The sequence below is a fragment of the Phascolarctos cinereus genome, unplaced genomic scaffold (genome assembly GCF_003287225.1).
Source record: "Phascolarctos cinereus isolate Bilbo 61053 unplaced genomic scaffold, phaCin_HiC Scaffold_5;HRSCAF=322, whole genome shotgun sequence".
Lineage (NCBI taxonomy): Eukaryota > Metazoa > Chordata > Mammalia > Diprotodontia > Phascolarctidae > Phascolarctos > Phascolarctos cinereus.
In genome coordinates, this window is record NW_027555958.1 from 217,976,905 (window position 1) to 218,003,759 (window position 26,855).

At 39.5% G+C, this 26,855-nt stretch overlaps 1 protein-coding gene across 1 annotated transcript in view; it reads left to right on the forward strand.

Annotated features, from left to right (window-relative positions):
- The first annotated feature begins 333 nt into the window (after positions 1-333).
- MCM3 (minichromosome maintenance complex component 3) overlaps positions 334-26,855 on the forward strand; it is a 40,376-nt gene continuing 13,854 nt past the window's right edge. Inside the window, exons 1-11 of the mRNA XM_020993946.2 lie at positions 334-570; positions 4,056-4,168; positions 6,060-6,268; positions 8,183-8,313; positions 10,535-10,773; positions 11,870-11,978; positions 15,656-15,809; positions 18,196-18,327; positions 19,582-19,790; positions 22,949-23,123; positions 23,893-24,019. Coding sequence (XP_020849605.1) covers positions 493-570; positions 4,056-4,168; positions 6,060-6,268; positions 8,183-8,313; positions 10,535-10,773; positions 11,870-11,978; positions 15,656-15,809; positions 18,196-18,327; positions 19,582-19,790; positions 22,949-23,123; positions 23,893-24,019 — 1,676 coding nt within the window. The 5' untranslated portion in view covers positions 334-492. The remainder of the gene's footprint in view (positions 571-4,055; positions 4,169-6,059; positions 6,269-8,182; positions 8,314-10,534; positions 10,774-11,869; positions 11,979-15,655; positions 15,810-18,195; positions 18,328-19,581; positions 19,791-22,948; positions 23,124-23,892; positions 24,020-26,855) is intronic.

Consider the following 26,855-nt stretch of genomic DNA (forward strand, 5'->3'; position numbering starts at 1 on the left):
TTGTTTATTACACAGAAGGGAAACAGAAAACAGCGGAAAGCATCTAGCCTCAGGAAGCACCAAGCAGGGAAGACTGTTAGATGTCTATCATATGGACTACAATTCCCAGAAGGCAACGCGACGCATTTTCTTTGCAGTCCCAACCCTCGGGAGCTGAAAATCCTAAGGAGCCCCGCCCATCGCCCCCTCTTGATTGGCCAGTTACGTTCTTTTGACTTAAGGGCGCTCTGGAGGGGTGGGGAAAGTGGAGTGGCACCTGTAAGTTTCCCGCCACGGGAGACGTATCGGAACGCCGAGGGGAGGAAGAAGCTTCCCACTGGGCATACGCTTTTCCGGCCTTGTAAGTCGCAGCCAATCAGAATCCAAATGTGCTTCCGCTGCCGCTTTGGCTGTAACTTTTGGTGGCGGGAAAAGTGAAGTCGTTTTCGCGCCAGGGGAGGAGTGAGCGCTGGGGGAAGTGGAGAAACCGACTCCATTCTGCCGCTTGGAAGCATGGCAGCCACCACTGTGATAGACGACGTTGAGCTGCGGGAGGCTCAGAGAGATTACCTGGACTTCCTGGACGATGAGGTGAGGGTACTAGCCCCCTCCTCCTAGGGCTCCAGATGGGGAGTTCAGGGGAAGCCATGTGGCCAGTTGGCTCCGGCAGAGGTGTTTGCTTGGAAGGGAAGGGGGACTTGATCTCTGCGAGCTCTGTCGGAGGAAAAGGAGGGTCCTTTTGTCTTGACTCTTGGCCGGCTTGGTTTATGGCAGCGGGGTCTGGTGAGGGAGCCCAGACTGGTGGGAGTGGGTGGATAGGGCTTGTTGGAGTTCCCCCGGTGGTGGAGGTTTCACCCGGAGGCTTTCATGCACTCGTTTAGGACCCAGCCCTAGACCGTGTGACTCTTTAAAAAGTTGCTGATCGAATTAGTATGGGTAAGAGCTGAAGCCTGGAACTTTGATTGGATTAGGGGTGCCAAGATACTTTAGTCTTTGTTTTCTTGGTGGTGGGGGGCAAAGGGGACGAGGCAGGGCCAACTTTGAAAGAGTTTTGTGTCTGCAGTTTTTTTTTTGTAGCAAAAGCAGTCTCTTTAGCCTTTATCTTAGTATCTAGCACCAGACACGTAATAGATGCTTAGTTAACTTGTATCGAATTGAATGGTTGAGTTAAACCGGCGAAAAATTTCCCAACTGGCATTTTTGGGCATAGCCAGCTGTGAATATCACCATCTAAAGAAAGGGAGTGTAGACCTCTAAGATGCTGGTATTTGCAAGGTTGTTGGGTTTTTTGCAGGGAGGGAGGGTGGAGGGGAAGATGCTTGTCATTTCCTGACCCCCTTTTCTTTACTTAATCCAGATAAATAAAAGCAGAATGTTTATTTGTCAGGTGAATTGGTTTGCCATGTCATCTTGGCTCCAGCACTTAGCTCAGTGCCTGGCACATAGTAGATGCTTAATAAATGCTAGTTGACTAAAACTGTCTTTCTGTGAGTAACTGTAAATACATACTGCCTTTCTAGATTGCTAAGGTGGACTTTTGTGAAAGATCCCTAGGGGGATTGCCTGATCCTAATACCTAAACTAGGGGAGGATAAAGTAAGACCAACATCACTAATAAGTATTAATAATTATTAAAAATTTTTTAAGCAAAAACCATGGCAATATATAAAAAAAATTTACTCTGATCAAGTTAGTTTTATGCTATAGATACAAGGATGGTACGAGTTAGAAAAGCAATTAACAGTCATTCATATTAAAAACAAAACTACTGTAAACTATAGGATTGTATGAACAGATACAGGAAAAGCCTTTGACAAAATGTACCGTTTATTTATGCTAAAAATTCTACACATCATAGACCTAGAAGGGCCATTTTTAATGATGAAAATATGTATAAAACCATTTGCAATGGGAAAACACCAGAAACTTTATCAGTAAATAAAGGAGTAATTTTTTCATTATTCCATGTTACATTCGAAGAGTACAATAAAAATGATATTACCTCAATTAATTTGCAAACTTAAGATATGCCAAACCAACTACCAAGGGGATACTTAACAGAGGTAGGCAAAATAATAATAAAAATCATTTGGAGGAACAAAAGATTTAGAATCTCAAGGAAAATAATGAAAAAAAAGTAAGAATGAAGGGTAATACTTCTAGACCTCTGGTTTTACTATAAAGCAGTCATCATTGAAACTATTTGGTATTGGTTAAAAAAATTTTTTAAAGTAGATTAATAGAACAAAATGGATAAAGAAGAATCAGAAACAGTTGAACTTAACTCAGTGATCTATATGTCTGAAGAGATAAATTACTTGGCAAAGAATTCCATATTTGACAGAATTGTTGGGAAAACTGGAAAGCAGATTGGCAGAAATTAAATCTAGATCAATAAGGCAAAAATGAATATGCAACTTGAACCTTTCACTGCTATGACTAAGATGAGTGGATTGTTTTTTTCCCCCCAGCAAACATGGAAGGAGTATACAGGTGATCATACAACATAAAATAGGCAAGACCTTTTGCACAAAGAAAATCAATGCAACTTGGATAAAAAGGGAAACAGTGGTTTGGGGGGAAAGCCTTTGAATCACCTATAAGGGTCCTGGATTTACAAAGAACCTGGATATATGTAGATAAGACCAAGAGTCATTTACCATTGGATATGAAAAAAGAATATGAACAAACAGTTCTTAAAAGAATTACAAGCTATTAATGAGCCTGTGAAAGATTATTTCAAATCATTAATAACAAGAGAGATGAAAGTAAAAGCAACTCAAGTTTCACCTCACGCAGGAAACTGGCAAAGATGACAGAAGATGCAAATAGTCCATGGTCAAAGGGCTGTGGAAAACTGGGCACATTAATACATTTTTTATGGAACTATATGTTGGTCAAACTGCTGAGGAAGGTAATTTGGAATTAATCCAAAGAAAATGACTGAAATGTTCTTACCCTTTGAGATCCTCCTGCTGGGTACATACCCTGAGGAGGTCAATGATAGAAAAGCACCTATACCAAAAACACAGATCTGGAAACAAAGTAGATAACCATCCAGTAAGGATTGGTTAAACAAGTTGTAATAAAATATTATGGTGGTGTAAGAAATGTGATATGAAGAATGGGAAGGTTAGGGTTCCAGAGTGAAATAAAGCAGAACCAGGAAAACAACATCTTTATCTACATCTATACACACAAATAGTGTAAATGGGAAGAAAGATAATTAGAAAAAGTAAACTGAATGCTATATAACAATGCTTAAAGTTGGTCCTAGAGTGGAGATTTAAAAAATTATTACCTCCCTTCTTCATAGAGATGGGGAACTATGGGTGTGGACCAGACTTAGTTGATGTGTGGGTCATTTTTGTTAAACTTTATCTTTTTTTTTAAAGTATGTTTTTATTTATTTTGTTAGATATTTCCCAACTACATATGAAAACATTTTTAACATTCATTTTTTAAAATTTTGAGTTCCAAATTTTCTCCCTCCCTTCCCTCTCCCCCAGGCAAGCAATATATTGATTATACATATAAAGTAATGTAAAAAAAGTAATGTAAAAAATACCATGTTGCAAAAGAAAGTACAAAAATCCTTAAGAAAAATAGAGTAAGCTGAAAAAAATATGTTTCAGTTTGTACCCAGAGCTCATCAATTTTCTCTGGAGGTGGATAGCATTTTTCATCTTGGGTCCTTTGAAATTTTTTGGGTCATTGTCTTGATCAGAGAAGCTAAGTCTTTCACAGTTGATCATCGTTGATATATTGCTGTCTTTTTTATTCTTTATTATAAAGGAAAGGTTTCAGATTGGAAAGGAGGAAGATAAATCTTAAAAATGTGTCATGGGGACATTTTTTCCCTCAGAGATCTTGTTGTTAAACCTTTACTTGGGTTATTAAAACCAAGCAATGCATCAAACTGAATCTGACAGTATATGTAATGTTCTCTGCATTTAGTCACCCACCTCTCCAGTAAAGGGAGAGAGGAGTCGTTTTCTGTTGTGTTCAAATTTAAAATCACTTTGAAACATAAACCATTTGGCTAGGCTAATTAATGGGTTCTGGATATTTTGTAGGAAGACCAGGGAATTTATCAGAGTAAAGTTCGAGAGCTGATTAGTGATAACCAGCATCGTCTGATTGTCAATGTGAACGATCTACGTCGGAAGAATGAGAAAAGAGCCATCCGGTAAGTGCTGGGGTTACTGCGGGGGGAAATGAGTATAAATGAAAACCTTCCAGTTCCCCTTTCTGTTCACTAGGCCAGAGTCATAATTTGCCACACAGAGAGCTAGATTGATACCTAAGTGTAGGCAGCACATGTATGTTGGCCCTGGAGTCAGAGGACAAGAGTTTAAATCCATCCCTGCAATTTACCACCTCTGTGATTTTGGGTGACTCATCATCTCCCTTGACCTCAGTGCGCTCATCTTTTAAATGAAATGGTTGGACCAGCTGACCTGTGAGGTGCCTTCTAGCTGTGGATCTACGATCCTGTGAACCTATGGCTTTACAATATGCTTGGACTTTCTGATTTTCCATTGCCTGATACCTTGATTCCCCTCCCCGCCCCACCTTGATTCCAAGAGTAGATTTTTGGTTTTCTAGAGGCAATAAGTCATTTGCCAGTCAGTGGGCTTCTTTCTAGTGTGGTTGTGGTTCACATTTCCTGCCTTTCTTATAGAAATTAAATTCAAAGTTTTCTTTCATCAGTTCTCCTCACTAGCCGTGAAATATAAACTCCTTCCCCCCCCCAAAATGTAAAGGCTTTAATTATTAGAAATAATTAGCTATGTAAATAAGCATTTGTATCGGTTTAATATTTCAGATAAGCACAAAGATGGGCTGAAACATATACCCTGGTTTGTAGGCTTTATGTTGTTATATGAGGCCACACATGATTTACATTGTTATCCTGGATGATTCCTCAGGATTTTTGAGTATATATTACGGCTTAGGTGATTAGTAAGTACTTGAGGCAGGGCCTGGAGCAGTTCTGGTTCAACAAAAGGCTCGACTGATAACTTGTCCCTGTAGGGTGCTGGATACATCCTCAGCTTCTTTACAGTGAACCTCATGGCCTGTCTTGGTAATCTGACAGGGCCTCAGTTTTTATAGTATGAGGTGACATCCTTAGCTGACAAGGTGTGTGTGGAAGGGGAGCCTTGGAACCCTTGAGAAGGTCTGCAACAGCTGAGGTGGAGAGGGCATAACCACAGAATGTCTGACTTGCTGCAGTGAGGGCCCCCGCCACTGGCCGCCTCACAAACCACAGCAAAGTTCTGCCCAGAAATGAAATATAAACTTCTTGAAGGAAGGAACTGTTTCCTTCTTCTGTTCTGTTCTGTTCTGTTCTGTTCTGTTCTGTTCTGTTCTCTTCTCTTTCTCTTCTCTTCTCTTCTCTTCTCTTCTCTTCTCTTCTCTCCTTTTCTCTTTTCTTCTCATCTTTTCTCATCTTTTCTCTTTCTTCTCTCCTCTTCCCCTTCCCATGTCTTCAACACCTTACTCAGTGCCTGATATACAACAGGTGCTTAATAAATAAGTAAGTAAATAAATCCGTTGGGTTGAAAGGGGTTGAAGTTCTTCTGGCTTTCAGTAGATATGTTAAGAAGTTTTTAGAAATAAGTCTTTAGCAGGCATGGGGTACCTGGAAAACCTTCGAGTACTGAAGTTCAGAGGAGGCCTCCTCCATTCAAGAAACTTTCTTGACCTGACTATTTAGTTGGTGAGATGAATGGGAGGATGTCCTTGAGAGGCAGCAGAATGGATGGATGGATATGAAGTGTTGCCTTTGGAGTCAGAAAGACCTGGGTTCAAATCCCACCTCAGACACTTAATAGCTGTATGGCCCTGGATGAGTGACCTGACCTCTCTGGGCCTCGGTTTGCTTACTCATAAAATAAAGGGTTTAGACTGGATGATCTCTGAAGTTCCTTTTAGCTATAAATCTGTGATCTTGTTTTGATCATTTTGTTTTGCATTTGTATCAGTATTTTACCAGGGATTTGGATCTGTATTTTACTAGAGAGATTGTTTCTCTCTTTCCCAGTTAATTTTTTTTCTTCTTGTCCCATCTGCAGGCTCCTTAACAATGCCTTTGAGGAGCTCCTGGCCTTCCAGCGTGCCCTGAAGGACTTTGTGGCCTCCATTGATGCCACCTATGCTAAGCAGTATGAGGAATTCTACATCGGTTTGGAGGGCAGCTTTGGTTCCAAGCACGTTTCTCCTCGCACCCTCACCTCCTGCTTCCTCAGTTGCGTCGTCTGCGTGGAAGGCATCGTCACCAAATGTGAGGGGGCCAAACAGCATCACCAGAATAGAGGGGGCTTCCCGTGGGCACTCTAGGAATAGTTGGAGGGCTATGCAGAGCGAGGAAGGCATAGCTAGACTGCTTGAGGATGCGGAATTTTGAGGACTTGGAACAGGGCAGTGAAAATGATTGGGAGAAACCCTAGGCTAAACAGTAGGGTAAGAGGCCTCATTTTAAAAACTGTTCTTTTTCCTATGTAAAGGCAGTATAGCAGAGTGGATAGAAGGGCCATCTCTGGAGTCAGGGAAGATGTGGGTTCAAGTCCTGCCACTGACTCATTGTGTGACAAGTCACTGAATCTATCGGTGACATAGGCAGCTTTGTTAAGATTTCCACTTACGCAGGAATTGGTTGAACTGCGTAAGTGGAGGGAATGTCCACACTGGGAATTCTGTACACTGGTGAAGTCACAGGTCAAGACCAAAACAAAATTTTTTTCTTTGAAAATGATGTTAGTGATCTGATCATCTGTAGGCCATGTATTGTGCATTACAGGGAAGCTAGGTGGTACAGTAGAAAAAGTGCCAGACTTGGAGTCAGGAAGACCTGAGTTCAAATCTTACCTCAGACACTTACTAGCTGTGTGACTGTGGCAAGTCTGTTTACCTCAGTTTCCTCATCTGTAAAATTAGGATAATAATAGTACTTACCTTCCACGGTTGTTGTGCGGATCCAATGAGGTATTAATAATGATAATTGTTAGGTGCTTAGCACAGTGCTTGGCATTCACTAAGCACTGTGTAAATGTTGTTATTACTACTGTTTTTCTGGTAGCATTGATGATTTTGCACTGAGCTCCCTCTTATGAAGTAGCTAGGTGGTTTGGTGGACCTGGATTCAAATCCAGCCTCTGATATTTCCTGCCTGTATAATTTTGGACAAATGAGTTAGCTTCTCTGGATTAGGAGTCAGGAAGAGCTGAATTCAAATCCTGCCTCAGACACTTAATAGCTCTGTGACCCTGAGCAAGTCACTTATCTTCTTGCAACTTCACTTTCTTCATCTGGAAAACAAGAATAGTAATAGCACCTACCTTGCAGGGGTATTGTGAGGATCAAATGTTAATATATGTAAACTGCTTTGCAAACCTTATTTTGCAGATGTTAGTTGCTATTATTGCTATTTCAATCAGTAAACATTTATTAAGTGCTTACTATGTGCCAAGCACTGTGCTAAGTGCTGACAGTACAAAAGGAAGCAAAAGACAGTTCCTGCCCTCAAGGAGCTTACCATCTAATGGGAGAGGGAACATGCAAATAAGTATATTCCAAGTAAGCTATGTATAGGATGAATAAGAAATAATTAACAGAGAGCAGGCTTTGGAGGTAAGAGAGGTTGGGGAATTCATAATCCTTGTGACCATGTTTTTTTTCTTTCTTTTTTTTTGGCAAGGCCATTGGGGTTAAGTGACTTGCCTAGGGTCACACAGCTGGTAAGTGTCAAGTGGTCTGAGACCACATTTGAACTCAGGTCCTCCTGACTCCAGGGTCGGCGCTCTATTCACTGTGCCATCTAGCTGCCCCATGTGATGATATTCTTGAACCAGACAGTAGTTTCCTTACTGTATCAGACATTCAGGAAACTATCAGGGGACTTTACCTGTGTGAAAGCCATCATCCATTGATAGGATTTAGGGAATGTGAAGTTGGTATGAGTTGGCTAACTTGTATTTAGATGACTATTTAGAGTGAGATCCACCACCTTTGGTATTTTCCCTTATCTCTTCAGGAGCTGGTTCATGGGGTAGGGGGTGAAGAAGAAGAAGAAATGATGAGGTTGTGTTGGGAAGAGGGAGTCACACTACAAGAAAAGGAGATGAATTTCCCTGCCATATCATCTAATGTACCAGAGGGCGGAGGCTGCCTGATCTTTACATGGCTTCTCTCCTTTCAGGCTCCCTGATTCGTCCCAAGGTTGTCCGTAGCGTCCACTATTGTCCAGCCACCAAGAAGACCCTAGAGAGAAACTATACTGATCTCACCACGCTGGTGCCCTTTCCTTCCAGCTCCGTCTACCCCACCAAGGTAAGGGGACTTGAGTTGATCGTCTCTTGTGGGGAGTGGAGGTCAGAGATGTTTCTTCTCCTCCAGTGTTAGGTGGTATCAGAGAGGCCCACAGAGAAAACGAGCCTAGGAATCAGGAAGATCTGGGTTCATGTCCCTTTTCTGAGCACATACTGGCTGGGTGACCCTGGGCAAGTTAATTAGCTTCTCTGCATCCTCAGACAATTCTTGAAGGTGATAAATGGTAAATTCTAGAACAGGTGGTGATGTGCATTAGTCCAGAGCTTTCTCAGTGATGGTTTCTTTTCCTCATGGAATTATAGGGCTGATAAGAGAGGGAGGGAGGGAGAGAGAGAGACAGAGAGAGACAGAGAGAGAGACAGAGAGAGAGAGAGAGAGTTCTTAGAGGAAGAGAGAAAGAAAAAAGAGAAAGGAGAGAAAGAAAGGAGAGAATAAAAAGAGAGAGATTTGAGGTTTTATCTCTAGAAATTGACTGTGTGACCACAAGGAGTTAGTCCAGAGGAAAATGGACTGCTGGACATACCTTGAGCCTTTAACCTGAATGGTTTTTACACAGTACTTCTCATCAAACAGGAAATTTTTTCCTGTTTTCTGGTTTAGTGAGCACTGAGTTAGTTACTGAGTTCCATTACTTCTGATTCTCCCTCATCTTAATTGATCTTCTGTTTTTTAATCAGTACCAGATGATTTTGATGGTGGCTGCTTTATAATATAGCTTGAGTTCTTCATTTCTACTTTTTTTCATTATTTCCCTTAGCATTCTAGATCTTTCTTACCTCCAGATGAATTTTGTTGTTATTTTATCAAGTTCTATGAAGTAGCTCTTCCTTTGATAGTTGGATATAATGTTACAGTGAGGAAGGAAATATGCAATTTTTTTTGGTTTTTATTTTTATTATTTAAAATTTTTTAATCTTTTATTTTTTCTAATTACACGTAAAAACAATTTTTGACATTCATTTTTAAAAAAATGTTGAATTCCAAATTCCTTCCCACCCTACGTCACCTCTCGTTGAGAAGGCAAGCAATTTGATGTGGCTTATACATGCGTAGTCATATAAAACATTTCTGTATTAGTCATGTTGTGAAAGGAAATATAGACTCTTGCACCCCCCTCTCAAAAAAAAACCCCACAAAGAAAAATAAAGTTTAAAAAAAAGCATGTTTTGATCTGTACTTGGACTCCATAGGTTCTTTTTCTGGATACCATTTTTCTTCATGAGTCCTTCAGAATTGTCTTAGATCCTTGTATTGCTGAAAATAGCTAAGCCATTCACAGTCGATCAGTGTACATTATGGTCCTTACTGCATGCGATATTTTCTTGGTTCTGCTCACTTCAGTTTGCATCCGTTCGTGTAAATCTTGCCAGTTTCTTTAGAAAGCATCTTGGTTGTCATTTCGTATAGCACAGTAGTGGAATAAGCATTTATTAAGAACCCTTTATGTGCCGGGCACGATGCTAAGCAGTTAACAAATATTATCTCTTTTGTTCCTCACCACAGCCCTTGGAGGTAGGTGCTGTTGTTATCCCCATTTTTCGGATGAGGAAACTGAGGCAACCAGAGGTTAAATGGTTTGTCCAAGGTCAAGTATGTGAGGCTGGATGTGAATTCAGGTCTTCCCCACTTTAGGCCCAAGGTTCATTGTACCACCTAGCTGCCTCTGTTATAGCTATAAATTTATTTTGGTGGTATTGTTATTTTTATTATAATGGTTTGGCCCAACCATTAGCACTGAATGTTCCTTCATCTACTTAATTTGTTCTTTATTTCTTGAAGGAACACTTTAATTAGTTGAATGTAAGGGTATAATTGAATATAAGGATTTAATGTTCTTTGGTAGATTGACTCCCAAATATTTTATTCATCTTGTAGTTATTTTGATTGGAATTTCCCTTTCTGTTATCACCTCTTGGAAATGCTATTGCTGTTTGTGGATTTATTTTGTAGCCAGCAACTTTACTGAAGCTATTTAGTTGTCTCAACTAGTAGCATTGGTATTCTACTTCTGTCAGGCTGCTGGTACTTCCTTATATTAGTTGTACAATCAATAAACACGTGGGTAGGAGTGAAAAATGCTAGAATTTTTTTTTTTTTTGCAGTGCATGGGGGGCAGTTATGATGCCTGGATGATTTACAAACTTTATTCCATAGGGGCAGATACACCTAGAATAACTGGGGGCATGGCTAAGTAATTGTGTCTTTTCCCTCTGTTTTCTAGGATGAAGAGAATAATCCTCTGGAGACAGAGTATGGTCTTTCAGTGTATAAAGACCACCAGACCATCACTATCCAGGAAATGCCTGAGAAGGCCCCCGCTGGCCAGCTGCCCCGCTCTGTGGATGTTATCCTGGATGATGACCTAGTAGATAAAGTGAAGCCAGGTGACAGGATTCAGGTGGTGGGGACTTACCGTTGCCTCCCAGGAAAGAAAGGAGGATATACTTCAGGCACATTCAGGTAGAGCAACCTTGAAGATTCTCAAAGTATTTGGGCGTATTGGGGTTAGTGGCCTTCTGCTTTTTGTAATCCTTCTTCCAAATCCTGTGATAATATCTCATAGGTAGAACACTGGGTAAATTGGATTGTCAGGAGACCTGGCTTTTTCTCAGCTCTTGATTCCATCTCTTTCTTGTAGGAAGGACCTCCTAAGCGTAAAGAACAGGTTCTCCCCACCAGTCAGAGAGAAAACCAAGCCTTTAGCCATTGATTGGTGCCCATTCATCCTAAGGATGGACCAACTCAAGTCACAGAGTGAAGTCCTTCCAATCAATCAGTCAATCAATAAACATTTATCAAGTGCCTTCTATGTGCCAGGGGATACAAAAAGAATCAAAAGACAGTCCCTGCCCTCAAGGTGTTTTTAACCTAATGGGGGAAACAACATGCAAATGATAGATATAAATATATACAGCATATATAGGAAGTAATTAATAGGGGGAAGGCACTGCAATTAAGAGGGGTTGTAAAGTGGTTTACCTACTTCCTGGTGTTTCCTCCATCTAGACTAAAGCCTGCTTTATCAAAGGAGATATATATGTAAAGTGTTTTGTAAAACTTTAAAGCCCTATATGAACTTTCATTACTATTATTAATCATCAGCAAAAGGAAAGATGGATTCTGTGACATGCACGTAGGGGTAGTTAGCCTGTGGGAGGCAGAAATTGGTAGAGAATAATATCTGAATCCTAAAATCAGAGGACCAGTGAGTTAGAGTTGGAAGGGACGTTAGAGGCCATTGAGTGCAGCCTCCTCATTTTCCAAGACTCAGAGGGGTCAAATAATTTGCCCAGAACCACGTAGCTCACATCTGACTGAGGCAGGATTTGAACTTAGGTCTTACTGGCTCCAAGTTCAGCGTGGAATCCGGAATGTCATGGTACTTGAAATCAGGATGGTCCCAGGCAGTTTGCTAGGTCAAGGCATGAAGATGCCATCTTCTCCTGAGGAATATTGCTGATTGAACTGACTGGCCAGCAGATATGAGCGGAAGATGCTGCTGAGTGCTCACTATTGATAATTGTTGTCTTTCTTCCAATCATTCTCTTCTCCCTAGGACTATTCTGATTGCCTGCCATGTGAAACTTATGAGCAAGGAGGTTCAGCCTATGTTTTCTGCTGAAGATGTGGCCAAGATCAAGAAGTTCAGCAAATCGCACTCCAAGGTAGGAAAGAGCTTTGGGATAGACTCCCACCTTAAGTGTTTTTGGAGGGAAAAAGTGTTTTTGGAGAGGATTTTGGGTAGGAAAAAAGTCATAGGAAAGGCTTTTGGGATGGGAGCTTTCCTTGGGAGTTGGGGGGGGGACCAGCTCCATTTATTTCTCTGGGTCCTTTGACTTGGTTCTAATATTTTCCACTGAGTAGAAGACTTTCCACTGCTTTTATGGAAATAGTTGCTGTCTGTTGGATTTGGAGGAGGCCAGAAGAATGTAGGCTAGGTAGGTGATAGTTAAAGAAATTCTGAGGAAGTCTGAAAGAGGTATAAAAGAGTTTCCTTTGGGTATAATTTTTTAAAAAATGGCAGGTGAGTAGAAGTTCTTACTCAGTTGCAGCCTTACTATTTTTTAAAAAACATTCTTAAAATTGTAAATCATTTTTCATTAAATACAAATAAGCAGACACTATGGAATTGAGAATAGGAAATACATTTTGATTAAAAATATTAACTTTTTAATAATATTAACTTTAAAAATTTTTATTTTAATTTAATTTTATTTTTTTGGATCAGACCAAAAGTTATTTTATTGGTGTGGGGAGTTCATGGTGAGGAACTTCCTCTACAGTATCTAAAACAACTTGGTGTGTAGAGTTAGATTTCCCCCTCTCTATGTGGCTCTGGGCAAAGTCACTTAGCCTATATAACCTGTATAATTCAGTTTCTTCTTTTGTCAGATGGGAATGATAAATAGCACCTTCCTCATTGGCTTGTTTTGAGAATCAAATGAAATAACATTTATAGTTCTTGCATACTTAAAGTGCTATGTAAATGCTAACATTTTGTATTATGTTATTTACTAGATAGGTCTCCACCTTCTTTGCAGTTGTCTTAGAGAATTGACTTGGGACTCTGAGAAGGTATTTAACTTGCCCAGAGTCATACTGTTAATTTGTGTCAGTCAGAATTTGAATCCAGGTCTTCTAGGCTCTTGAGGCCAGGTCTATTTAACTATGACAATTGTGCCTTTCCCTTCAAAATAACACTAACAATTTATTTGATCTTTTCCCTTTAGCAATTTCTTTTTTCCATTCATTTTGATGCCCTTTAATTACAGTTCCTAAGTATAGGTTATTTCATACTCCTTGCTTTATTTATATCACCTCCTATGAGTCTATCTATATTCCTTTGTATTTTACCATTTTTGTGGTTCAGTAGCATTCCATTGCATCACTGATTAAATCAGTTATTCTCCAGTCATTGGAATAATAGCTTGGCTTTTTTTTTTTGGCCATTACAAATGAAGTGGGTTTGAATGCTTTTGTACAAAATAAGTCCTTTTTAAATTTGATTAAAATCCTTGGCATCTAGTTCCAGCAGTGTGGCATTCTGGGGTCTAAATGTATGGTCAGTTTAGTAATTCTCATTGCATTATGCTAGATTGCTTTCCAAAAAGCTTGTGTCAATTTATAGTCCTAATGACAATGTGAAAGTGCTTGTTTCTCTGAGGGGCTGCCAATATTAACATTTTATCATTTTCAGCTGATTTTGCCAGTTTGTGCTAGATATAATGTGGTATCCAAGTTATTGTAATTACATTTGTGATTCTTAGAGAATTTGAGTAACTTTTTCCATGGTTATTAGCAATTTTGCTTTCCTTATTGAATTATTACGTAATTATATTATATAATTGAATTATTCATACCTTTTGACCGTTTTGCTGGATCTTAGATTTAGATCTAGATGAGACCTTAAAAGTCATTGAGTCCAGCCTTCTCATTTTACAAATGAGGAAACAGGCCTTAGAGAGGTGAAATCACATAGCTAGTATTTGAGGCATTCTAATGGGGAATGGATATTATTCTCATAGATTAGATTGTGAATGTCAGATGTTTGTTGTAAATGTTCTTCCCCTTCCCCCATCTGTTTTTCCTTATTTTGGAAACATCACTTATGTATTGGACGTAATTCTTTTATTTTGATGTACTCAACTCCATCAATTTTGTTTCAGTTAGCCAATCAACGAAAATTTATGAATCACCTAATATGTACCAGGCACTAACTATTCTGGGCACGAGGGATAAAAGTTCAAAGAATGAAACATTCCTTCCTAATTAGGAGCTTGTCCATTAAGAAAATATTTTTCCCTCACCAGATTTGGGAGAGACATACTATTCTTTTTTCTTCCAAATTTGTAGATCATGAATCAGATTGATTTTTATCATAATAGATGGTATATTGCGTGTCTCTATTCTCTCTCTTTCTCTCTCTCTCTTTTTTTTGGCCATTTTGCTTTCCAGTTTTATCAACAGTTTTAATGGAATAATGATTCCTTTCCCTAATGTTTTTAGTCTTAGGTTTATCAATCCCAAGTTCTTTGTTTACACTAATTTCTAGATTCTCTATTCTATTACAATGATCTGGGTTTTTTTTTAATTTTGGTCTAGTAAGACAGTTTTTATACTATATTTTGAACTCTGCTAGGAGTGAAGCCCTCTTCAATTAAAAAAAAAATCCTGTTTAAAAATAATTTAAAGCTTAGGCATTTAATGCAATGGTACATTAAGAAAAGTAGCCGTATAGCATTTGCCCTATAAATCTGGACTGTACTTTCATAAATGCACAGATCAGACATGGAACATGTGTGGCCAGATCTCACAAAGTTGAAAGGAGAGGTCAGCTGCTTTTCTGATGTTGCCTTTGTACTATTGTCACCAGTCTCTGCAGGATATGACATTTCCGTAGTCACTAACAGTTGTTGCTTCTTCCTTATAAGAAGAGTGGACACTGCCATGTTCCCTTAATTCAAAGGGAGACATTTTGATAGTAGCATCTTTTCCCTTGACCAACAAAATGCCTTCTTTTCAGAATCTTTGTCTTTGTGTTAAGCTTCTCGTATAGAGAAAGAAATAAAAGTATTAATTATCTGTTGTTCTTTTTTACATTAATTTTATGATGTCCTTATTGAGTCTTACAAAGTAGCCCATTGATATTTTGATAAGTATTGGTTCGTTACTATTTAAAATCTCCTGTTTAATAATATAACTTTGTTTTTGGCCAACATTTTTGTTTGTCCTTTCATTTTAAGGCAGAAAGGATGAGTTTCCCCTCCTATATATGCTGCTTTCCTCTCTAAAAGTCAATTTCAATGACTTTTAATGCCATTGTGTTGGAGAATGACATGATTTCTGTAGTGAGTTTTTTCATGACCTGGGATAAATAGCTAAAGGAGGTTATGGAAGATCTTTAGTGGGATTAGTTGGGATTTTGCCTGAGGTGGGGAAATATATGAAATTAGTTAGCCTCTCGAAGTCCTTGTAATTTCTAGACATCTTTTAAAACTATTTAAAGTTACTCTTGTAAATAACATGTTTTCCTTGAATTTCTGTGAACTTTTTGGAGGTTAGAGCACGGGGAGGTTAGTTGGTCTTTTGCCATATATTCTGATCTGTGCATTTAATGTTAGAACAGAATACTGTGAGGTCAAGAACCATTTCTTAATCTCTATTTTTCTTTAAGCATATAACTCAATACCAAGGAACTAAAAGATAACCAATTTATTAAGTATCTACTTTGTGGTAGGTGCTGGTAATACAAAGATAAAAATGACAAAGTCCCTGCCCTCAAGGAGCTTGCATTCTATTGGTAATTATTTTTTCCCCCCTATTCCATATGTCTCTCCCCTAGGATATCTTTGATCAGTTGTCTAGGTCATTGGCTCCCAGCATCCATGGACATGAATACATCAAGAAAGCAATCCTGTGCATGCTCCTTGGAGGAGTGGAGAAGGTCCTAGAGAATGGGAGTCGCATCCGTGGGGACATCAACGTTCTTCTGATAGGTAAAGAATCATCTTACAGTAGCAATTGTTTATGCACAGTGTGCTTGGTTCCCAGAGTAGGGAACCCTTGCAATTTGTAGATTCATGATAGATGATGTTCTACACAAAGTTAGACTTGTTTTTCCCCACTCCAAGCGATGGTGCTTTACTGCTGTTCTCTTATCGGTGGGCACTCTTGTTATTCTGAGGTTTTTTAAGAACATGGGATATAGCTCTGGAAGGGAACTTAGAGATCTATTCCAGTCCTGTCATTTTATAGGTGAGGAAACTTGAGGCTCTAGAGGGCTGGAGTATCAAGTTCAAAGTCAAAGAGGCAGTAGTAGTGGTAGTGGTATTGGTAGTAGTAGTAGTAGTAGCGGTAGTAGTAATAAAATTAGCATTTATATAGTGCTTTAAAGTTTGCAGAGCTCTTTACAAATATTTTCTCATTTAATTCTTACATCAACTTTGGGAGAGAATTGTTCTTATTATCTTCATTTTACAGATGAGGAAACTAAGGCCAGATTTGAATGCAGGGCTCCCTGATTCCAGTTTCAGTTCTTTATCCATTGTCCCATCTGGTTGCCTTTTACTTGGGTCGGAGCAGAAGTCAGATTCAAGTTCCAAATTCCAGTCCACTGCTATGTCAGGATTGCCGTCGTAGTATTTTAGAACTGATGCATCCCCTTCATCCTGGCCCCTAAAAGAAAAGTGAATGAGGATGGAGGAAAAATGTGAAAAGGCAAAAGGCAAAAACAGTTAAGTTTTGGCTGTAGCTATAGTATAGTGTATGTGGACTTCCCTTTTGGTGGGGATCTGTTGACTGTATTATCTGAATGGTAAGGTTCTCAAGAGGCAACATAGTATAAGGAGTAGAAGGCTGGATTAGAGAGTCGGAAAGATCCTTGTTCAAACTCCTTCTTTGATAGTTAAGTTATTTAAGTTAAGTAATTAATTAAATTACAAATTAAAAAAGTAATTAAGTAAATAAGTTATTTAACATCTCTTAGCTAGTTATTGCACAGACTTGTAGTGGAGCACAAATAAGATCATACAAATAGCGTTATACATAATATATAACATGATATAATATAACATATAATAGATAAATAAAAGGAGTGGGGGAGGGGAAAAGGGATCATGACAGAGTTGCCTCTGGGGCTACCCTGTTATCTGTGGGTATGTTGGTTTTTGGGCATCTGTAGAGTTGGGGTAACAATTTGGACTGGCTGAGCTCAGACGTCTGCTTGACTTAGCTCTCAACCCTTTCTTTGGGTTTCTTTACAGTTCCAAAACCTGGACTTTAATAAATAGGCCCGTCCTGGGCTATGAAACCAGAAAAAGCACTTGAAACAATGAGGCTGCTACGTGATAATCTTTGCCAGGGTGGATCCTTTTCAGGGCCAAGATTCTGTGATTTAATGAATGTAATAACTGAACAGTAAAATACAGAGTTCAGGGTGTACAATGTTAGTGACAAGAGAGTCCACCCTACTCATTTTATAGGTGAGAAAACTGAAGCACAGAGAGGTCAATGATGACTTGCCCAGGGTCCAGCTAGTAAGGTTCAGAGGTAGATTGTGAACCTGGGTCTTTATGGCTCCACGTTCAGTGCCCTATCCATGCCATGAAGATAGGAATTACAGGAATAAGGTTTATGCCAACCAACTGACTTCTACCTACTTATAGGACTGTAATGAAATCAGTGAAATTAGGTCTGCTTGGCCCTGAGAGAGGTCCTGCCAGCATATAAAGTGATAACATGCTGATGACTATTGGAGGGTCATTGGTATTTAGGGGGCTCTGACAATCCTAGGACAACAAGGATAAAGGGAAGAAAAGGGAAATCATTGATATATAGGGTTACATTTTTTAAAAAAATAGGTTTTTATTAATATCTTTTGTTTTTATATTACCTCTATTTCCTCCTCCCCCCTAGAGCTATCCTTTATAACAAAGATTTTTTTTTAAAGAGGAAAAGAAAAAAGTAAAGCAAAAACCAATGAACACATCCAAAAAAATCTTTCTTTATATGCAGTGTTCAACAACGGTCAATCTCCACCTTTGCAAAAGAGCAAGGGGAGGTGTCTTCTCATATCTCTTCTTTGGGGTCTGTCTTGTTCTTTACCATTCCATAACATTTAGTTTTGATTGTTTTGTAGTTATTTCAATTTACATCATTATAAAACTTTGCATCAGATCATATGAGTCTTTCTACGCTTCTCTCCATCCATCTATGAATATGTTTGTCGTTTCTTACAGCACAGTAACATTCCATTCGTGGATTATAATTTGTTTAGTCATTCCTTAATTGATGGGCATCTAGTTTGTTTCCTTTTCTTTGCTATGTGGGATTGTATTTTTCACAGTTCCGTAGAATTGACCACTTTCCCCATTTTTATTTCAGGAGACCCATCAGTGGCCAAATCTCAGCTTCTGCGTTATGTACTTTGCACAGCTCCCCGGGCAATCCCCACCACTGGCCGGGGTTCTTCTGGAGTTGGTCTGACAGCTGCTGTCACCACAGACCAAGAGACAGGTGAGGCCTGGACAGAGTGCTTAGCAGAGGTGCGAAAAACGGGGGGGCAAGGTAGGAGCTCAGGGCGGAGTGTGGGTTGACCTTACTTAGCAGAAAGTGTGGGAAGAATACTGAGAAGGTTGAATAGGCAGGTTTGGACCCAATTATGATAGACCAAGTCTTGTGATTGATCAGTTGCAATAAATGAGTTAGTTTTACCTTGAGAATGGAATATTTGCTGGCCCATGACTACTCTTGGAAAAAGATTTTTGGGTAGTGTTTAAAAGAAGCTTGTCAGACAAAGGATATGCTAAGAAAATCAAAGGAGAAGGCTATTGGAGGAACAGATTTAAAGACTAGCAAAGCAAGAAGAGCGCTGAGAGAAGAGGACAGATTGGGGATTTGGACCAGACCTGTGATTTCATTAATATACTGTACCAATGCAGATTGTTCTTTGCTTTGCAACCTATTGTTGCTCTGGGCAATGAGAAGTTAAATGAGATATAAGACTTTTATCAGCTACGTTTACTGGAAGATTTTGCTCTCAAATGGTTTCTTCTTTTCAGTTTTGAATACATAATTTTTTTTGTCCAGCAAAATAATTTTATTTTTGCGTGATCAGATCTTATTAATTTTGTCTCTGTGATTATCCATTTATTGGACAATTTTTCCTCTTCCATAATTAAGATACTTAACTGATAAGAAAAAGATAGTTTTTCCCAATTCCTTTCCCCTCTCCCTCCCACCCGCCAATTTTTTGTGATTTAAAAAATACCTTTAGATCACTGATAATGATGATTGGAAGAGTGAAAATTTCAGGAAGTCAACAGTGTGGAGCCAATGTTTTTTTAAAAAAAATTATCTGATATTTTATTTTTCCCGGATTAAAACAATTTTTAATGTTCATTTTTAAAATTTTGAGTTCCAAATTCACTCCCTCCCTCTCTACTCCTCATTGAGAAGGCAAGCAGCAATTTGATATAGGTTTTACATGTGTAGTCATGCAAAACATAACCAGAGTCTTTTCAAGTAGGACAAGAAGAGTAGTGTTAAGATAGCATGGAAGGGCTAGACTTTTGGTGGGAAACTCTTCAATTTTTGGAGAGGGATTCCCTGGACTCTACTCAGTTGCTCCCCAAACAGTTTGGTGTCAAGTGTTTAATAGATTCTAAGGAGGGCCAGATTATTTTTCCCCCCTTGTTTCCTGGTTGTTACTTTCCCCTAGTCCTTAAAGCTTGGTGGATACTTTTTTCTCCCCCTTTTCCCATTGTCCAGGGGAACGCCGCCTGGAAGCGGGGGCCATGGTGCTGGCTGACCGAGGGGTTGTGTGCATTGATGAGTTTGACAAGATGTCTGACATTGACCGTACAGCCATCCATGAGGTGATGGAGCAGGGCAGGGTCACAATCTCCAAGGCTGGCATCCACGCTCGCCTGAATGCCCGCTGCAGTGTGCTGGCAGCTGCTAACCCCGTCTATGGCAGGGTGAGTAGGATGGTCTTAGGGCATCTTAGGTTAGAAGGAAGGAAACAAACATTGATTAAGGGGCGTACCATGTGCCAGGCACTGTATTACTTGCTTTACAAATACTGTCTCATTTGGTGCTCACAATTACTCTGGGTGGTAGGTGGTATTATACTCATTTCACAGTTGAGGGTACTGAGGCAAATAAAGTTTAAGTGACTTGTCCCTGGATCACACAGCTAGTATGTGCCTGAGGCTGGATTTGAATTGACCCCTTCCTGATTCTAGGCCCACTGTGCCACCTTGCTACTTCAAAGTAGGGCAGGGAGTTTCTTAGTCATCAATCCAGCAAGTGTCTGTTAAGTGCCTGCTTTGTGCAGCTAGGCCATAGGGACATGAATAATAAATGAATAATCTTTCTTTCAAAGAGCTTTTTAACTAGCTTTGGATAGCTGTGTAGTATAGCTCATTGCTGGGGGTAGGGAGTGGGAGGCATTGGAGCAACATTTTGAGAAATGAGACCCGGGTCAATAAGCTCTAGTAAGCTCTTTATTTCCTTTCTATTATTTTTTGTTCACATCTTAAACAGAAATGTGTGTTTATCAGGAGAGGGGACAATGACAAGTTTTATATGTAAGGATGAGAAGGTAGCAGGGATTGAGACTTTCTGTGATTTAGTAATAATTCATTTTTTATCAGACCTGTGATTTTGTTGGTGTGGGAAACTTCAGGTATGGAAACTCTCTCCAACGATGTAGATCAGCCACTGCTGTGTGTTAGAGCATTGCCTCAAGTACTGAGAGATTAGGTGATTTGCCCAGGGTCACACAGCCAGTGTGTGTTAGAGTCAGGACTAGTATCTAAGTCTTAGTGACCCCAAACCAAGCTCTATCTATCCACTGTGCCACACAGTCTCGCAGCTTATCACACAGTAATCATAATGAGTAGTAATTATTTGCAAGACTGCCTTTACATAGTCTTCTTTCTGAAATCTGTAATAACCTGCCCCTCAACTAAGCAGGGTAGTATTTAGAGCTCTGAGGGAAATCTAAATTTAAATCCTGCCTCTTTGACTTACTAGCTGTTTGATGGTGGGCAAGTCACTTAACTTCTACCTGCCTCAGTTTCATTATCTGTAAGATGGGGATAATAATAACACCTCTCAGAGTTGTTGTGATGATCAAATGAGATAATATTTGTAAAGTGCTTTTCAAACCTTAGAGTGATATATAAATGTTAGCTATTATTGTTACTGTTATTAACCAATGTGATAGGATGGGTTGGGGGCCCTGAACCCAAGGAAATACTATCTGATTTCTAAGATCTCCCATTTTGATGTGTAACAATAAATAATGAGAGTTCACATTTATAAAGCTTTAGATGATTTACTACAGTTCTTCACATTAACCCTATGACATAGGTAGTAGAAATATCATTACCTCTATTTTATACAGAAGAAACCTGAGGCTTAGATGTTGAGGGACTTGCCCAAGCTCACATGGCTAGTATCAGAGTCAAGACTGGAATTCAGGTCTTTTTATTTGAGGACTAGTGTTATTTTCACTACTGGTGGGTGCCATTTTGGTGAGCCCTTCTTCAATCAATCAGTCAATCGATAAACATTTATTAAATGGCTGTTGTGTGCCAAGTGCTTTTTCTAAGTGCTAAGGATACACAAAGAAGCAAAGGACAGTTCCTGCCCTTAAGGAACTTATAATCTAATGGATTCTTGTTATCCCTCATATTAGTGCCTATAATACCTGTCTCACAGGGTTGTGATAATGAAACAATGAGATCATGTCTGTAAAGTCCTTTGTAAACCTTAAATGGCTATTTATCATCATCATCACCATCATTACCACTACCACCACCACCACTGCCACCTAGTAACATTAAATTTGGCCATTTTAATAAGTTTAGTTGAGATTTTACTCATTGATTTGTTATCCTATTATCATGAGGGACTCCAGAATTCCCAAGAGCTTCTGACTTCCAAGATGCTTAATCTGTCCCAGCTCCCAACTTTCTCCTGTATTGTTGACAAATGAATAGAAATTGAGACACAGATTCATTTCTCAGAGTCAATTCTGTCTTGGCAAAAACGCAGATGAAAGTAAAGCTTGGGAAAGGAGCCAGCCTCCAGGCCCTGCTTGGTGTGGCTATGCCGGTGATTCAGCCATGTTTAGCTGACAAGTTGGGGTGAACATTTCAGTAAGGTCACCATAGTTGTTTGTAGGTTATGTTTCCTGTAAGACTGTAAGCTTCTTGAAGGTAGGGGCTGTTTTTTTCTTTCTTTGTGCCAGAGCTTAGTACAGTGCCTAGCACATTTTGTTCAGTTGCCCAGTGACATCTGACTCTTTGTGACCCTGTGGACCATAGCATGCCAGTACTGTCCATGGGGTTTTCTTGGCAAAGATAATAGAATAGTTTGCCATTTCCTTCTTCTGTGGATTAAGGCAAATAGAGGTTAAATGATTCGACCCAGGATCACAAACCCATTAAATGTCTGAGGCTGGATTTGAACTTAGGTCTTCCTGACTCCAGGCCTACCACTCTATCTCACTGAACCACCTAGCTGCCTCCAGCCTAGCACATAGTAAGCACTTAATAAATGCCTGGAAAACTTCTCTCCCCTGTTTTTATCCTAAACCATCCTCCCATCCCCATACCCCTCATGTTCTCCTTATAAAGTGAGAATCATCAAGATAAACCCATTGTAGAAAAAATGAATGGAGGATGAAAAAAATGGATGAAAATCATTTAGTCAGCCCTTCTCATGTGCCAGAGGATATAAATACAAAAAACAAGATAGTCCCTGCCCTTAGGAAGCTCATATATCATATCATGTCATAACATATCCTACATCATTTCATATATATAATCACATTATATAATATTAGATAAGTGGCAAAGATATCTGAGCCTATAATATAAATATGATATTATATAATAGATATAATAGAGCAGTGATATAATAGAGTGGAAAATATGCTGAATTTGAAGTCAGAGAATCTGGGTTTGAAAGCTTCATCTGCCCATTAGTAGCTGTGTAAACTTGGACGAGTCTCTGAAATTCTGTAAAATAGAGGACTGGACTAGATGCAGTCCCTTATAGTTCTTAAGTCTGATCCTGTGGTTCTCCCAGTGACACATTCCTCTCCCGCTTTTCTTTTTCCCAGTACGATCAGTACAAGACACCCATGGAGAACATCGGACTGCAGGATTCTTTACTGTCCCGATTTGACTTGCTTTTCATCATGCTGGATCAGATGGATCCTGAACAGGACCGGGAGATCTCAGACCATGTCCTCAGGATGCATCGATACCGAGCAGCTGGGGAGCAGGATGGTGATGGTGAGTGAGGCCCCCATCTTCTGTCTCCTTCTAAACATTAGGGAGTGAGGGAGATCAGGAGCAGTCAGTGAGTGCTTTGGGGTTTGAATTGAAAGGGACAATGGCCACCTTCCCACCCCAAAGCCACCTGAATGGTCCTTCCTCGCTAAGATGTTATGGATTCCTTGGGGTCTACCAGTCACTTTACCCCTACTTACTGAAGCTATAGGTTACTTTGTTGCTGCCTTTCTTCTTATCCATGGATCTCACTTCTGTCTTATGTGGTTACCTCGTGAGCATATCTCTCTCTGGCAAGGTCCTCTTTGTCCTTTTGTGGCACCTTTATCCTTTCCATCCACATCTTCATGTTGTATTGCTGGTGCCAATGTGATATATAATGAGAGTTCCTAAATCTTCCCAAGTTGTTTGTTTTTTCAATGCTGTTGTTACGTGTAAAGTGTTCTGGTTCTGTTCACTTCATTGCATCAGTTCATACGTGTCTTCCGTGGTTTCTCTGAGGATGTCCTTTTCATCCTACCTTATGGCCCAGTAATATTCCATTACATTCAAATTCCACAATTTATTCAGCTATTCCCCAATAGATGGGCGCCTTCTTTGTTTCCAGTTCCTTGCTTTAACCAAAAAAAAAATGCTGCTATAAATCATTTTGCACATAAGGGTCTTTTCCCTCTTTCATTGGTTTTTTTTTTTTTACTTGGATTGGGATCTCTGGGTTAAAGGGTGCACACAGTTTAGTGACTTTATTAAGCTCATTTTCTGGGTTTTCTAGCCATGCCCTTGGGAAGTGCTGTAGATATCCTTGCAACAGATGATCCCAATTTTGTCCTGGAGGATCAGCAGGAGACACCTATTTATGAGAAGCACGACAACCTGCTTCATGGAACCAAGAAGAAAAAGTGAGTTATTATTAATCTTTCCTCCCTAGATTAATAATAACAATAACGATAACAGCTAGCATTTATATAGTGCCACCTATGTGCTGGGTACTATGCTCAGCCCTTTACGAATATCAGCTCATTTGGTCCTCAAAAACCTGGGAAATAGGTGTTATTATTATCCCCATTTTACAGAGGAGGAAACTGAGGCAAACAGAGGTTAAGTGACTTGTCCACGGTCACACAGCTAGTAGGTGTCTGAGACTGGATTTACACTCAAGTGTTTTTGCCTCTGGGCCCAGCTTGCTGTTCACTGTGCCACTTCGATGCCTCATCTTACTTATGTCCCCTGAGACAGAGATATTTGCAGTGTAATTAGAGTAGCAGCATGGCACTGGTGATATCATTGGGTTAAGGCATCATTTTTATGAGGCTGTGATTGTAGGCCAATTTGATTTTTTTTTAAAAAGTCTACAAATAATATTCTTCCGTTTGGTCAGCTTCTCAGAGATAATGTGCCTTTGGTCAAAAAAGGAATTGGGAAAAAGTGTGGATGGCTCAAGATGAAACCATCCCTACTACTGAAAATATAACTGAAAGTATATGGCTTCCTGATGGTTTTCCCTCTGTGGAGGAGAGAAAAATCACAGAATCTTAGACCTGGAAGGGACTTCAGAAAATGAGTTGCTCAATTCATATCTGAACAAGAATTTCTGAGTTCAAATCTAGCCTCAGACACTTACCTAGTTGTGTGACCCTGGGCAAGACATTTCTCTTCTATCTGCCTCAATTTCCTCATCTGTAAAATGGGAAAAATAATAAAACCTACTTCCCAGAGTTGTTGTAAGGATCTAGTGAGATGTAGTTGTAAAGGACTTTGCTCATCTTAAAAGTGCTATGTAAACCCTAGCTATCATTATTGTTCTTATCATTAATCTGTGGTTCGTGAACTTGTTTTTTTAAAATGAATAACTGTATTTCAGTATGATTGACTTCTTTTGTAATACTATATATTTTATTTTATACATTCAAAGCTATTTCTCTGAGAAGGGGTCCATAGGTTTCGCCTGTCTATCATAACGTGCACAAAAAGGGTTTAGAACCTCTGTTCTAGCCTTTGTTTGAAGATCTCAAGGTAGGGGAAACTTCTCCCTAGTATATATGAGTAGGTCATTCTACTTTCTCATTGCTCTGGCTGTTAGTACACTGTTATTTAAACTAGCTGTAATTTGACTTTGTACCATGCACCCAATAATTCCAGTGTTGCTCTCTTGGGGCCAAGCTCTTCTTTCTACATGATAGCTCATCAAATATTTAAAGGTATTTAAATTATATGTAGACATATACAACACATTGAAATATATAATACAATATAATAGGTATGTAAGTAAATATATGATATATAAATATATAAAAAATTTAATATTTAAATTCTTCAGGTTAACCAGCTCCGGTTCGTTTAGTTCATCCTTATATGGCATCTCCAGTCCTTTCACCATCCTGGCCTTCCCTGAGTAGTACATACTTTGCTCCCTATATTTGTCTATATCTTTTCTAAAATATGGTGGTCAGAGCAAATACCCTCAAGATGGCTTGACCAGGGCAGAATGTATCAGATCTTTTGTCTCCTTCATTGTAGATAACTATACCTCCCTTAATGAAGCTTAAGATGGCACAAGTTTTTTGGGCTGTCAAAACTATTCATCTAATTAATTCCTCTTTTGGTCTCTAATATACCCCAACCACAGTGTTGTATGTGTTTTTGTTCTACCCAAGTTAATCCTCATGCAAATACCCTCTTACCTTGTTTTTCCCTGAGGTTCTTGACCCAATACAGAAATGGTCGAGAACTCCTGTTCTACAGGAAGAGCCTCATAATTTGTGTTGGTCTGTGTCAGTCATTTTTCTTCTTTCCATTCTCTTCTATGCCCTTCCACCCTCCCCACGGATGATATCTTTCTTCTTCCTCTTGCTTCCTTTTTCTGATTTGTTCCTCGAAGCTGATCTTCTCTTCTTTCAAGGAACACATGCTCTCTCATAACCTGGAAAGTAAATAAATATTCCTCTAGCCCTTTGACTTTATCACCTGGAGCAAAGACCAATTTGAATTGTCTTTACATGGATACTATGTGGTACTGTCAGGTACACAAACATGGCATGCTCTCTTGGGGTCACATTAAAATTCTCATCTGCCATGCTTGTTTGAAACAAATTTTAGAGTCTTTTTCCTTGCCAGCTCTTCTGGCGGCTATCTAATGTGGCCAAGCAGCGTTTTGTGAGGTGTGAGACTTGAAGCCCAAATGTGACCGTACAGGGCATGTTCTTCCATGTGCTATGTTTGTTCTAAATGGCCTACGGAAAACAAGCAATAGAGATTTGAGGTTCATTGAGCTTGTGGACCAGGAAGCATCTGCTGTTCTAGGGTTACCTATGCTGAAGAACACAATGCTGAGCACCGATCCTTGGGTCACTCCACTAGAGACTTCTTTTCAAATGGAAATTGACTCTTTGAATTCTGGTTTATCTGAACTTTCAAACTGATCTCAGGGTCATTTGAAAGCTAAAGTAGACACCTAGAGGTTTATAAATTAGATTTATAAATCAAATCCTAGCTCAAAGGATGAAGTGTAGGAGCCTTTGCCTGTCTAGTTCATACAAGTCCACTTGAGGTAGTGGAGGGTACACAATGCTTTCCAAACCTAGAGATCTGTCCTCTTCAATCTTGACTGTGCTCTGATCTATGGTCAAATCTGGTCAAATCTTTTTTTCTATGAGGATGGTGAGCCTGCCACCAAGGCACTTTTTTAAGGCAGTTGGAAAGGAATAATAGGTATGGGGTTGAGGGGCAGTGAGGTGG